Source organism: Podarcis pityusensis, assembly GCF_964106645.2.
Source record: "Podarcis pityusensis genome assembly, chromosome: 4".
Taxonomy (NCBI): Eukaryota; Metazoa; Chordata; class Lepidosauria; order Squamata; family Lacertidae; genus Podarcis; species Podarcis pityusensis.
In genome coordinates, this window is record NC_138027.1 from 54,744,060 (window position 1) to 54,756,134 (window position 12,075).

Here is a 12,075-nt window from a genome sequence, read left to right on the forward strand (position 1 = left end):
GGTGTCTTGGGGACCTCGACGTGCAACAGATTTTCCTTCTTCTCTGCTCTCCCCTGCATCCCCTCAAGATGTATTTCAGAGAGTTAGGGGACTGGAGAAGATTTTGGGGGAATGTGGGCAGAGGAGAGGAAGGGGAAATTGCATCATGGGAGTAGAACACCATTTGAGCAGCATTGGATCCAACCCTTGATTTTTCTCAATTAGTCATGGGCATTATCTAGGCATGAGTTACGTTAGAAAATGTGAATGACTTCATACTCCGTCCCTTTCAGTGAGAAGTTCTCCTCTGGTCACATGACATGAAAATGTTATGCGGATAGAATTCAAATATACACATTGGGTTGGATCTAGACTTAATCATGCTTAGACCATTGCAATAAATGAATCTAAGCACGACTAGCTCTGCATCCAACTCATCAGCTGCCGTTTTAATGATCTTGATATGCTTTCAATATCACTCTTAGCACTGAAACATGCCAACCAGCCAAATATACTCCTAACTTGAACTGGTATGACAGAAGCAACATAGCAAGGTAGAATCTTGTGATGGGGAAAAGTGTTATTCCAATTCAGGTTATTAAAGTGAATATAGTTTATCATTTTTATAAAATCTGTAATAAATTGCAGTGATGCTTGTTTGTTCTTGCCAGAAGTATTAAACCATGCAGACAAGTTTTCTATATGTATTTAAAGTGCAGTGGGAAAACTGCTCTTTAGTCACCAGTTCTTATGAGGAAAATTTTTGCTGCTATCGATTCACGAGTATCTTTCAGCTCATATTATCTCCGAGTCAGAGCTTGCATAAAGATTATACTTCTGCACTAATCCACAGTGAGCAGCTGTTCTGCATATCAAAAAGGCTTCTTTCAAAATCATTCCTCCCTGAAACTTTCACCAAGGTACCATATAATTTGTCTTGCTTCATTTATTTTCTGTGACCAAAATCCAATATTTTCAATGTCCCTGTAAAAGTAATAAAGTCGGCAAAATTGTAATACATTCAGAATATTGCATGAAAGTTTGTTGTGGCACCACATAGACTTAGCTTGTCAGATTTGGTTGCATGGTGACATTGCAAAGTCAATTCAGAATAAAGGAACAGCTTTGCTTCACTCTGAATGGTGATTGTCGGGAAGGGCTGCCATGCTGTGACTACTTTCCTCCCCACTCTTTACAGCCTTTCGGTGGGGGGAATCTTCAAAAGGGGGAGGGTGCTTTTTGCAAGGAGTAAAAATGATTGTTAAAAATCACTCTGTGTTCTAGCTTAGTTCCAAAGAGAAGTTAACAGCTTGAACATAACATGCTGAAAGCAAGAGCTCAACGTGTTCAGGCAAAAGCTAATGTTTCAACTGAATTACCTTCTAAATGCCACAATTTAGAGAGTGATTCTGAGACTGTGTGCATCAGTGGAGCTGCATTAACTTCTGTGCAGCTTCAATGGCTTAAGTGGTTTTAGGACTGCTCTTGCCTTGCAAAGAAAAACAAAAAACCTTTGTTAAGTCCTGTCTTTGGGATCTGTTTTCCTCATTTTGCCTGTGTTGCTATCTTTGAAGCAGCACCTTGCTGATATGAATGATATGAATGCTTGTCTAGCTTCAGTCATTCCGTAGTTCTCTCACACATCCCGTCATTGCAAATTGGCTTTAACTTAATTCAAAACACTCCTCATTTGGGATTTTGCTCTTCTTGTTTCATACAATAGAGACGCACAGCTCTGTGAGTTCTATCAGTCATCCTGAAATTTTCAGGATGGAATGAAGACAAAGAAGTTCTCACTAAGGCATCCAGCAACTGTGAAACATCTTTTTTTTTTTTTGCCTGTGATGCTAACAGCTCTGTGTTTCACGGCAGTGTGGTGAAAAGGGTTGGAAGAATCTGTCAATTTCAGCTCTGTTTCTCAGTTCTCTACATTTTGCATCAATTTGCGAAAATCCTTTTGAAAATAATCAGCATCCTTTCGTGTGAATTTCTCAAACACATTTTAATATGCTGTTTTAACTAAAGTACACATTTCTGCAAGCACCAACCCCTAATATAATGCGTTTTTGTGTTATTAACACCAATATAATCACGTTTATGCACCCCTCCCCCTAATTATGCATTTTTGTAAATACTGTTTGGTTGGAGAACTGAACAACAAAATTCAGGTAAGTGTGAATTTTGAAAGTTAGATGTGTTTCAGTTCACATATTGCTTCAGCAAGTGTGAATTTGATAGGTTTGTCTTCAAATGAGACTTGAATTGAATTTCTCCCCCATCCTTAGAATGACACATGTGTTAAAGTAATAAAAAGATAATATAAACCAAAGTCATTTATAGTGAATTTGAACCAGGTCCCAGAAAAAAGAAGTCGTCCCAGAACATGTATTGTGACTGTTTTGCTCTGGTATTGCAGATTCGTTACAGTGGATTGTGGTGTCCCAATTGCACACTAGACTTCCACCTGAAATCCCTGTGCATCCCCTGCTGAGAAGACTGCTTGGTGAGGAGAGGAAGGGGAATCCCATCATATTTGATTGCACAATGTTACATCCCCAGTACAGATACTGGTAGGTATTCTGTGAATGTGTCAGAGTGACTTCAGTGCTAACTATTTTGTAGCTACAGCCGGTCTGCCTCCATTTTGGATGAGGAGATGTGACTCCCACAGATCTTTAAACTCCAGAACTTTTTATCATTTTAGAATTTAGTCACAGCACACATATAACTGAGAGCAGGACGCCAGCCTTTGTGAGGGGGGCTTGATTCATTTAATGGAAGTGAGAGTGAATTAGAACCTGGATGAAGACTGCCTTCAGGAAGGAATCTTTTCTAAATAATAATAATAATAGGCAGAAAAAAGCCAAGAAGTTGAACTTCCTATTTGTACTCACTCATTGACTCTGTCAATTTGGCCATCTCTCTGTCTCTCTCCCCCTCTCTCTCGAGCTTCTCCTAGAGAAAGAAACAAAATAATAAAAAATAATATCTGCATACCGGAAGCTGCCTTCTACTGAGTCAGACCCTTGGTCCATCTAGCTCAGTATCATCTGCACTAACTGGCAACATAACTCTCCAGGACTTCAGGCAGCGGGCATGCCTTGCCCTGCCTGGAGATGCCCAGGAATTGAATGTGGGCTTTTTACATGCCAAAAAAGAACTATGCCCTTTCCTAAATAATCTTTGTCACAGTGAATGGAAGTAAGGCCACATTCACACCATATATTTAAAGCACCAGGACACCTTTGTGAGCACTCCTGGCTCTCACCCCCCAAATCCTGGAAGCTGCAGTTTCTAAAGGGTGCTGAGAGTTGTTAGGAGACTCCTATTCTCCTCCGAGAGCTACAATTCCTAGAGTTCCCTGTGAAGAGGAATTGATGGTCAAATTCTCTGGGATTTGTAGCTCTGGGAGGGAATAGGGGTCTCTTAAAAGGTCTCAGCACCGTTAAGAAGCGACAGCTCCCAGAATTCTTGGGGGCTAGCAAATTGTTTTTGAAGTGTGCTTTAAATGTATGGTGTGATTGTGGTCTAAGGCAGTGGTGTATTTTATTCTGTCATCTACCTTTTTACATTTATTTATTTATTACACTTGTACCATGCTCTATTTCCACATCCATTCCATATATTTAAATTACTTTTATATCACTTTCACAGTCATGGCTCCTCCTACCCCTTTCAAGAACCATGGGAACTTTAATTTTTTTGGGGTGTTTGGAGCAGTACCTCTGTGATAAATACAGTTCCCAGGATTTGTTGGCCTGAAAGTCATGACTGTTAAAAGTGGAATAAAACGGATTTAAATGTATGATACGGATACTGCTTTTTTAAACCCCGCCCCCCCAACATCATGTTTCCATGCAGGCAGCTTGCAGGGCCAGAACCACTTTGAATTACACCAGGTGTCTCCAGACCATTTTGTGAGTCAGGAGAAACAAATGGCATTGCCTACATCTTTAAAAACAGCAAAACCTTTTCAGAAGGGTCTAGGGTTTTTTCCCTTCCTGTTAACCAGCTTTCCTTTTGGGATCTCATTCCCTAATCTCTGGTTTGCTCTTATCTTTTAACACAGAAGCCGAGCAGATATGGATATTAGTTTAGCTTCAGTAATTATACTGTTCTGTCAGGTTTATGTTGGGGGAGAAAGCCTTTCTCCTCTTGAAAGGCACTCCCCATGACAGTGCTTTGTTTATAAGGGCAATTCAATTAATATGGCAGCTTGCGTGGGTGGCTTATTATCTGAAAACATAACCAAAGTACTGAAAGTGACGAATCTTTTTTTTTATAAAAAATGTACACAATAGAACATTCACTGCACCCAACCTTTCTTCTCTTTCGCTCATTTGTTTGCTGCATTAAAATACTCTTGAACTGGGAAACAAAAAAGAAGAAGTATGCACACCTGGAACCTGGGTTTATTGTTTTCATGTTTTATTGTTCTCGTATAGATCGCTGTTGGTGGGACAGAGCAACAAGTGCAATTTGCCGACAGTATTTCCGGGACAATGTGTGCTTGGTTTATAAGGACATGGGTTCCTTTCGTTGGAAAGATTACAAAACTAAACAGGGAGTCTCAAATTCTCCAAATTTAAAGATCTCTAAATTGAGTAGGAATGAAGTATTCCCAAGAAAAGTGGAAATGAAGTACAATAGGCTGTGTTGAATTTTTGTGGAGTTCCCTTTTCACTATGCAAGGAGATGTTTGGCAGTGGGTACACAGTCCCCCCCCCCAAAAAAAAACCCCAGCACCCTCACTGTGGGGAGGGGGGAGTTTCCTTTCAATGCAAAATCACAATTCAAAAGAAATACAACATTACACATCTATCCACATGCCCCCAGAAAGTTGCTGAAGAGAAGCCTGGCCCCTTAGGAGCAAAATGTTTCCTTGTAAGCAAAGAATGGAAACAAAACCAGCTCAGCAATATCCACCAAAGACAGAAACCTTCCTTGTACCCCCTTTCCTTGTCAGAATTCTGGGAGTCATGTTTGTACATTATTAAGAGATTCACTTTATATAAAAAACGTTTGCTCTGCTACAAAACAAAGTCTTGGTTGTGACGTATTGTTTTCTCACTGTGTGGGAATACTGGAGGAGGAATGAACCTGGAAAATGCTGCCTCAGAATGGAAAAAGCTTCAGGGTTCTGAGAAAGATACGCATGTAAGGAGAACTGGACAAAAAACATAGGGCCTCTTACAGAGAGAGGAAGAATTATGTACATTATGATGCATGAAATACACTGCACACATCTTTTCCTGTCATGTTATAAGCATCAAGTAGCTGCTGGATGTATTGATTGTCTGACCTGTGGATACAGAGCAGAAGAAGTATTTGAGCTGTGTCTGAAACATTTTTAAAGTGTTCTTTGCTCTGCTGCCCAAGCAGGAAAAGTCTTCTGCTTCCATCAGTGTGGTTTTTGCACTTCAGCGTGATTCTTTTTCCATGGTGGTTTTCCCACGGGGGGCAGTGGGTGGATACAGTGGGATTATCATTCCTAGACTCAGATTCAATACAATGGGGTGACCTTTCTTGCTTTGGCTAAAGTCCAGAACACAGAGTAAACAGTGATGTAAACTATTAAAGTGTTTGGTTGTTGTTTTTAAAAAATGACATTTTCTGTATTGAAAATACAGAAAGGCATGGGCATGTTGTAATTCTTGTTCAAATGCTGCATCAATAGTGATAAATAAAGGCATAGATATTTCTAACTGGAGACTTGATGGGGCCCTTCATGATGGTAAACTTCCCTCAAGGCAGGCAACAGAAGGCACAGTAACGAAAAGGTGGTCTAGCTAGCAAGTGCTGCTGATAGCACCTGCCATTTTAATTCCCCCACAATGCCTCTGGGGCACCAAAACAGTGCCATGGTGTAGCAATGCTACATTAATTCCCAGAGTCATAATGGGGGAATTAAAGTGCCAGGCAGCACCCATGACCTCCTGGGCTCCAGTGCTGTTGCTGTCAGGTCTTGCTGTCAGGCTTCCCATAGGCATCTGGTTGCCACAGTGAAAAAACAGGAAGCTGGACTAGACGAGACTTTGGCCTGATTCAGCATGCTCTTCTTTGCTCTGATTGATGGCTGTTAGTTTTCTTTTGTCTAGTGCTGAAAGGACCACAGGGCCTGTGTGGTTCAAGCAGTGGGTCCTCCTGGGAGCCCTATGGTGCTGACTCCTGGCGATGGGTCTGATAATGTTCAGACAGATTTAGAAGGTGGACTGTTTTTATGAAGACAAAAAGTATGTTTTGCTGCAACGATATTGTGGGTAGCTTCATTATAATGTTACAAAGTGTTGCCTGGAATAGGGGGCATTACTCACGAGACACTGACATTATTGTGGAATTTATATCAATCTCATCACTCCTCAGGAATGTTTTATGTGGTAAGCTTGTTTCTTACATTTACAGACAATAATTAAGATTTCCTTCATAAATCCTTGAGCACAGCAGCGATTGAGCTTCCCAGCATAGTAAATGAATGTCAGATAAAAGTTGTTTGGCTATCAGATCTTTAATTTCATTCAGCTGTTGGAAATTTAAACTGCACAATCATTTATGAAGATTCTGACTTGGAGACGCTCAATATTTTCATTTCAACAACTTATCAATGAAAAGAAATAAAACACTGCTCCCTATGTAAGCTTGCAATACAGTGGTACCTCAGGTTAAGTACTTAATTCGTTCCGGAGGTCTGTACTTAACCTGAAACTGTTCTTAATCTGAAACACCACTTTAGCTAATGGGGCCTCCTGCTGCCGCCGCGCCGCCAGAACATGATTTCTTTTCTCATCCTGAAGCAAAGTTCTTAACCTGAAGCACTATTTCTGGGTTAGCGGAGTCTGTAACCTGAAGCCTATGTAACCTGAAGCGTATGTAACCTGAGGTACCACTGTAAAGTTTTTGTCAGTTTGATCAAAGGCTGGGTCCAGTGTACCCCGAGCTCTCTCAGTGAACATGTCCCTCACATTGATGGCAGTGTTTCAGGATGCTTTCCCTAGATTGCACAGGCTCAGGAGCTTCATGTGCATGCTGGATCTCTCACCAAGTGAGTTTATAGCTGAGGTGAGAATTAACCTAGTTTGTAGCTCAGGCTCTTAACCACTTACAGAATGCTTGCCTGGGCATATCCTATTCACAGTAGCATTACTACATCCATGTGACTGCAGCATTCTACATGAAGCGCATTGCAGTTGATATTGGATTATGGGAAGCAGGTCTTTCTTCCCACTACAGAGCTCTTAAGCCTATCCTGGGTGAATTCCTTGTTTAACAGCAAGCATAACATTCCCAGTCCAGTATTTGCTGGACAAGCACATGGTTCACACACAGAAAATTCCAACTTTAATACCTAGCATTTCCAGGGAGTGCTGGCGAAGGCCACTTTCTGGAACCCCGAAAAACCACTTCCAGTCAGTGTGAAAAAGACTGTGCAAGATGCACTAACAGTGAAAGGCACCTTCCTATGTTTTTCAGCATTACCCAGTAACCTCACTTAACAATATTTAACAGCATTTAAAAATACCAAGCTCCTTCATTCTCTCAGCACAAGCCTTCTTCCCCTTCAACATTTTATTCATGCAACTGTTTTCTTTTCTCAGCCCCATATTCCAACATTCTTTTTCAAACTGTGCTTGCTAATACAGAATGTATTATTCCAGCAACAATTTAACTAGTGCCATGCAGAGATAAAATAATTTTTTCCTAACACCTACTCATTACTCCACTGTTTATACTGGCAAAGATGACATAAGCCCTCTTTACCATCGTGACGGCAATGTAAAGCAGAAGCATGTAAAAAAAATAACATTATTTGCAAGAATATAAAGCTTTCTTCTTACTTCAGAATGAGCAGTTTAGAACACTGTGACTACAATCCACACCATGCAATCCTGTTGATTTCAGTGAGATTTACTGCCATGCAGGTTGTGTAGAAGGATTGGTTAGATAATGCATAAAATGATACATCTGTCATGATAGGATTTATCCAGCATCTAGAGATGCTCTAAACAGCTGGAAGGTGCCTTGTAAACATGCAGTGCTAAAGCTTCTGAATGATATTCCCTCAACTGACTACTGTTCGGGAATTTCAAGGTGTGGGAATGAATATATGTTTTCCAATCAGTATGTAGTTTAGTTACTTTCCAAAGCAATTTTAATGCAAATGCCCTGTCATTCCATGGATGTTCTCTTTGGCAATATGAATTCAACCACCAGCTTCTAATTTGATGTGGTTTGTAGCAGGAAGAGAGACGCCTGTGAAATTTTAGTGCACAGAACACTGTCTTGGGAATTTTAAATTGCTTCTTAAACTGCATGGAAATGGTGTTATGCTTGATATGCTATCAGGAGAGAATAATAGAGTTTCACGTTATATAGCAGCTTTCAAGCTCAAGATATCCTTAAATACTTTACTTACAACAAATTTGATAGAGAATGCTCAGTGATGGTGTGTAGGCAAATGCAACGGTCATCATTATGTCTTACTCAGCAATAGCCTACACACAGCTGTAGAAAGTAAAGCCCTATTTGAGTAGGAGAAGATTTTGGCTAGGCTATTAGGTTCCCCGCCCCCTCATATGGTGCCATAGTTATGATTTCTAATATACTGCCAAAGAATATCTCATTTCCAATTTGGACATTGGGGTGGGGAAGGACAGGAGAACATTGCATTTTTTAGATGGCTGTGAATACTGCAAAAGAAAAACCAAATACCATGGGCGTTTATGAGAAGAGGCTTGTTGGATATGACCAGAGGCAATGGAGTGCACCTCTGGGGGTGAAGTCAAACCACTGAGTTAGGAGCACTGAAGTGAGCTGCCTAGGTGGCAAGCCTGGCCAGTGTGTATGGAGGTCCTGGGCTCCCCAGACAACAAGACTCCTCTCTCAACTTTGTTGATGCGGTCCAAAAGGAAGCAGGGCAATACATTTGGCACCAGCTGGGCTGCAGGAGTTGCCAGAAGGAGGTGTACAAGGCACCAGCCAACCATCTTAGGGATTCTACCCCAGATTTGTGTAGGGTTATTCCTTAGCCTTTTATTCTCCCTAAAATATTCCACAAGGCAGAGGAGATTTAGGATTAGAGTTTTCCTTCTCCTAGATAGGCTACCTTCCAAGGTTGATGAGCCTCATCTGCCCCTCACGTTCCTCTACAACATGTGCAGAAACTGCCTTCTTGACCATTGGATCCACTATTGGTCTAGTCCTCTCAATCTGCTGGGTCCTGTCTTTGCATGCAGGGGAAGTCCTTAACTCACCAAGGGTTTGAGACCCATCAGCTCTCATCACCTGGTTTAGCCAGCCAGTCAAAACTATTTCCTGGGGTGTGGCCACTGTCACATACTGACAGCTTCTGGGAGCACACAGGTGAGAGCTGAGTACAGTGTGAGGACCAAAGATGGACAAACTACCCCAGAAGCAGCATGACATGTCCCCCAGCAGAGGTACTACCCCTCCCCTAACACTCCACCTACTGTTGGCTTATCTGCCTTCCACCCCACTAGACTCAGTTGGCACCAGACACCACTGGTGCATAGAGCACACAACTTGATATGTCCATTGCATGCAAGGCTTAAGATGATAATGATGAAGACACCACTGCACTGCTCAAAAAACAAATAAGAGGCAATAGCCCTATCTTGTATATATGGATTAAACCACTGTATTTATTTACAAAGTTGGGAGTCTTGATGTCGGCAATAATTCAAAACAAGATCCGATTACAGTAAGCTGCAAACCCTTTTAAAAAAATCAAACCTGAAGATTTTCTCTTATCTTTAAATTAAAGAGGGGAACCAAGTGCACTGTCCAGAAAGTGACAAAATATAATTTAGAAATACTTTTGACAGCTAGTTGCAGTCTTCTTGACTTTAACGTTGAGTTAAGTGATTGGGTTGAAACTGTTTTCTATATCAATTTATATAGATCCTCTTTCATTGCTAGATACCTTTGAATATACTCATTTTCTACTGCCAGTAGCATTTTCTGATCCTGCAACATAGAGGGTGTATTTGAGTGTGCTTTTATTGAACCAAAGTTTGTAATTATTATTTTCAGTACATATTGTTCTCCCTGTCCTGTATGCTAGCAAAAGTACAAAGCAAATGTTTTTTTATGACCCTGAAAATGGCCCACTTTTCACAGAAATATCACAGGAAATATTGGTGGAAGAAACTTTCTTTGGATGTGTGTTTATAAGCCCTTTCTAACCTGATGCCTTCCATATGCTTTGGACTATAATGCCCATCAGCCCTAACCAACACACTGGTTGCTGTATATGAATGGTGACTGGGATGCCCTTCATGGGCAAAAAATTAGAGATTTGGCATGGTAAAAGCAGAATGCATTCCTAAATGCATTTACTAGTGAGTAAGCCACATTGAACTGGACTGACTGCTGAGTAAACATACAAGCCTGCATGATTCTGAAGCCAACAAATTTAAAAGAACTTAAAAGGAAATAGTCAAGGTTACCTGTTGGAAGATGACTGAGAGGTTATATGATGCAGAATAGGGAGAAAAAACAAAAGTTTTAAAATATACATGGTCACGTCTTTTCCTTTTTTAAAAACAGATGCATTTAGTTGTGTCTTTGCTGTGAAAGAGAACATTTATTTGGTTATCCCCAAAGCCCTAGTAACACCTGGAGGTTGAGTCTGAAGCCCCAAGGCCCTTGTAATGTTGTGTGACTATGCTCACATCTGCTCTTGTCAAAATATAGAAAACATCTTACTCTTCCCTAGACAATGCCATGTTGATGAGTATAGATGTTTCTGCTCCTTGATGGATGAAGCCTCTCATTTCTGTAATTTCTTGCAGGGTTTCCTACTACAGGGATTTCAAAAATTCTGGAAAGGCAAAATATGATGGATTCTTTAGTCATGTGATCATGAGCATAAATTACAAAAAACCAACAAAGGACGTTGAAAGAATTTAGTTTAAAATATGCCTTTGCCTCAACTTTCAAGTATTTTCAAATCCTTTATGGGACTCCAACTCCCATCAGTCTCGGCCAGCATCGCCAATGGATAATGGGAGATGGAGTCTATTAACATTTGGATCGCTATAAGTTCCCCACCTTAGGCTACACTTGTTAATGGAAGGCTAGATGGCTAGGGAAAAGTCTGGATTGAAGCAAGAAGATTAGTATGAAGCTCACTGAGCTTCGAAATTATCCAACAGCTAACAATAGTTGCTGTTCTGTACATTCTTTAGTAATAAAGATACCATTTAAGCTAACAAAAGTTTTTTGTTTTAACTGTTTCTAAAACGTTCAATTTGAATTTGCTTCCTTATAGCATATATAAATCAGTTTCTTGTCAAATACATAAAATAACAATTTTGCTATCAAAATACCCAGCCATATGTGTATTTTGATTGCTCAAGAATCATGGGGATGAACTCCGCGATTCACCCAGTCACTGAGATCTCCATCCGAGGATCAAATGAGAAGTGACCCCTCAATGGGTCCTTGCATTTAGCATACATACTTTAAAAGGCAACCAGCACCTGCTGGAGTAGGCAACAAGGGCTGATATCAGGACTGCAGCAGATAAGAAGGGGCGTTTAACCCATCCCTCTCAATGCTTCAGTTCTGACAAAATTTGCATCTCTAAAGCTGCTACTTGCCTCAGGAGGAAATCCCTCCAGTGCCACTGGGTGATTTGTACTCAATCCAAATTGCAGCTTCAACCCCCCCTCCCAACTTTTTCAGGATTACAGCTGGGGAGGAAAGCTGTACCAACTCCCTACCTACTGTGATCTAAATAATTATCCTTTACACACAGTTTCTAACTGCATTTTTATTAAAAAATATGGATTTTAAATGCAAATACATATTTAACATCACATCCAGCTCGATCCCTGAAACTCTCCTTAGGTGACCAATTACTATGAGATAAACAGAAAAATAGAGAGACAATGCCTTTTCAGTGGTGGTCTCTGCCTTTGGAATATTTTCCCCAGCTAACCTGCTTATGCTGATGTCTTTTAGATGCCCAGTTTAAATGTCTTCATTCTCTCTGGGATTTGCTACTTTTATCATCTCTGTCAGTTAAAAACAACCTAAACCAAAACCAAAACCAGAGCAGCAGGATTTATATTTGTT

The 12,075-nt window shown here is 40.6% G+C and overlaps 1 protein-coding gene across 2 annotated transcripts in view; it reads right to left on the reverse strand.

Annotated features, from left to right (window-relative positions):
• KCNJ6 (potassium inwardly rectifying channel subfamily J member 6) overlaps positions 1-12,075 on the reverse strand; it is a 119,697-nt gene that overhangs the window by 72,149 nt on the left and 35,473 nt on the right. The window contains exon 2 of one of the 2 annotated variants that reach the window (XM_081004468.1): positions 2,874-2,934. The exons of the other annotated variant lie outside the window; for it this stretch is intronic. Within the exon in view, the coding sequence (XP_080860594.1) occupies positions 2,874-2,898 (25 nt within the window). The 5' untranslated portion in view covers positions 2,899-2,934. The remainder of the gene's footprint in view (positions 1-2,873; positions 2,935-12,075) is intronic. 2 annotated transcript variants of the gene reach the window in all.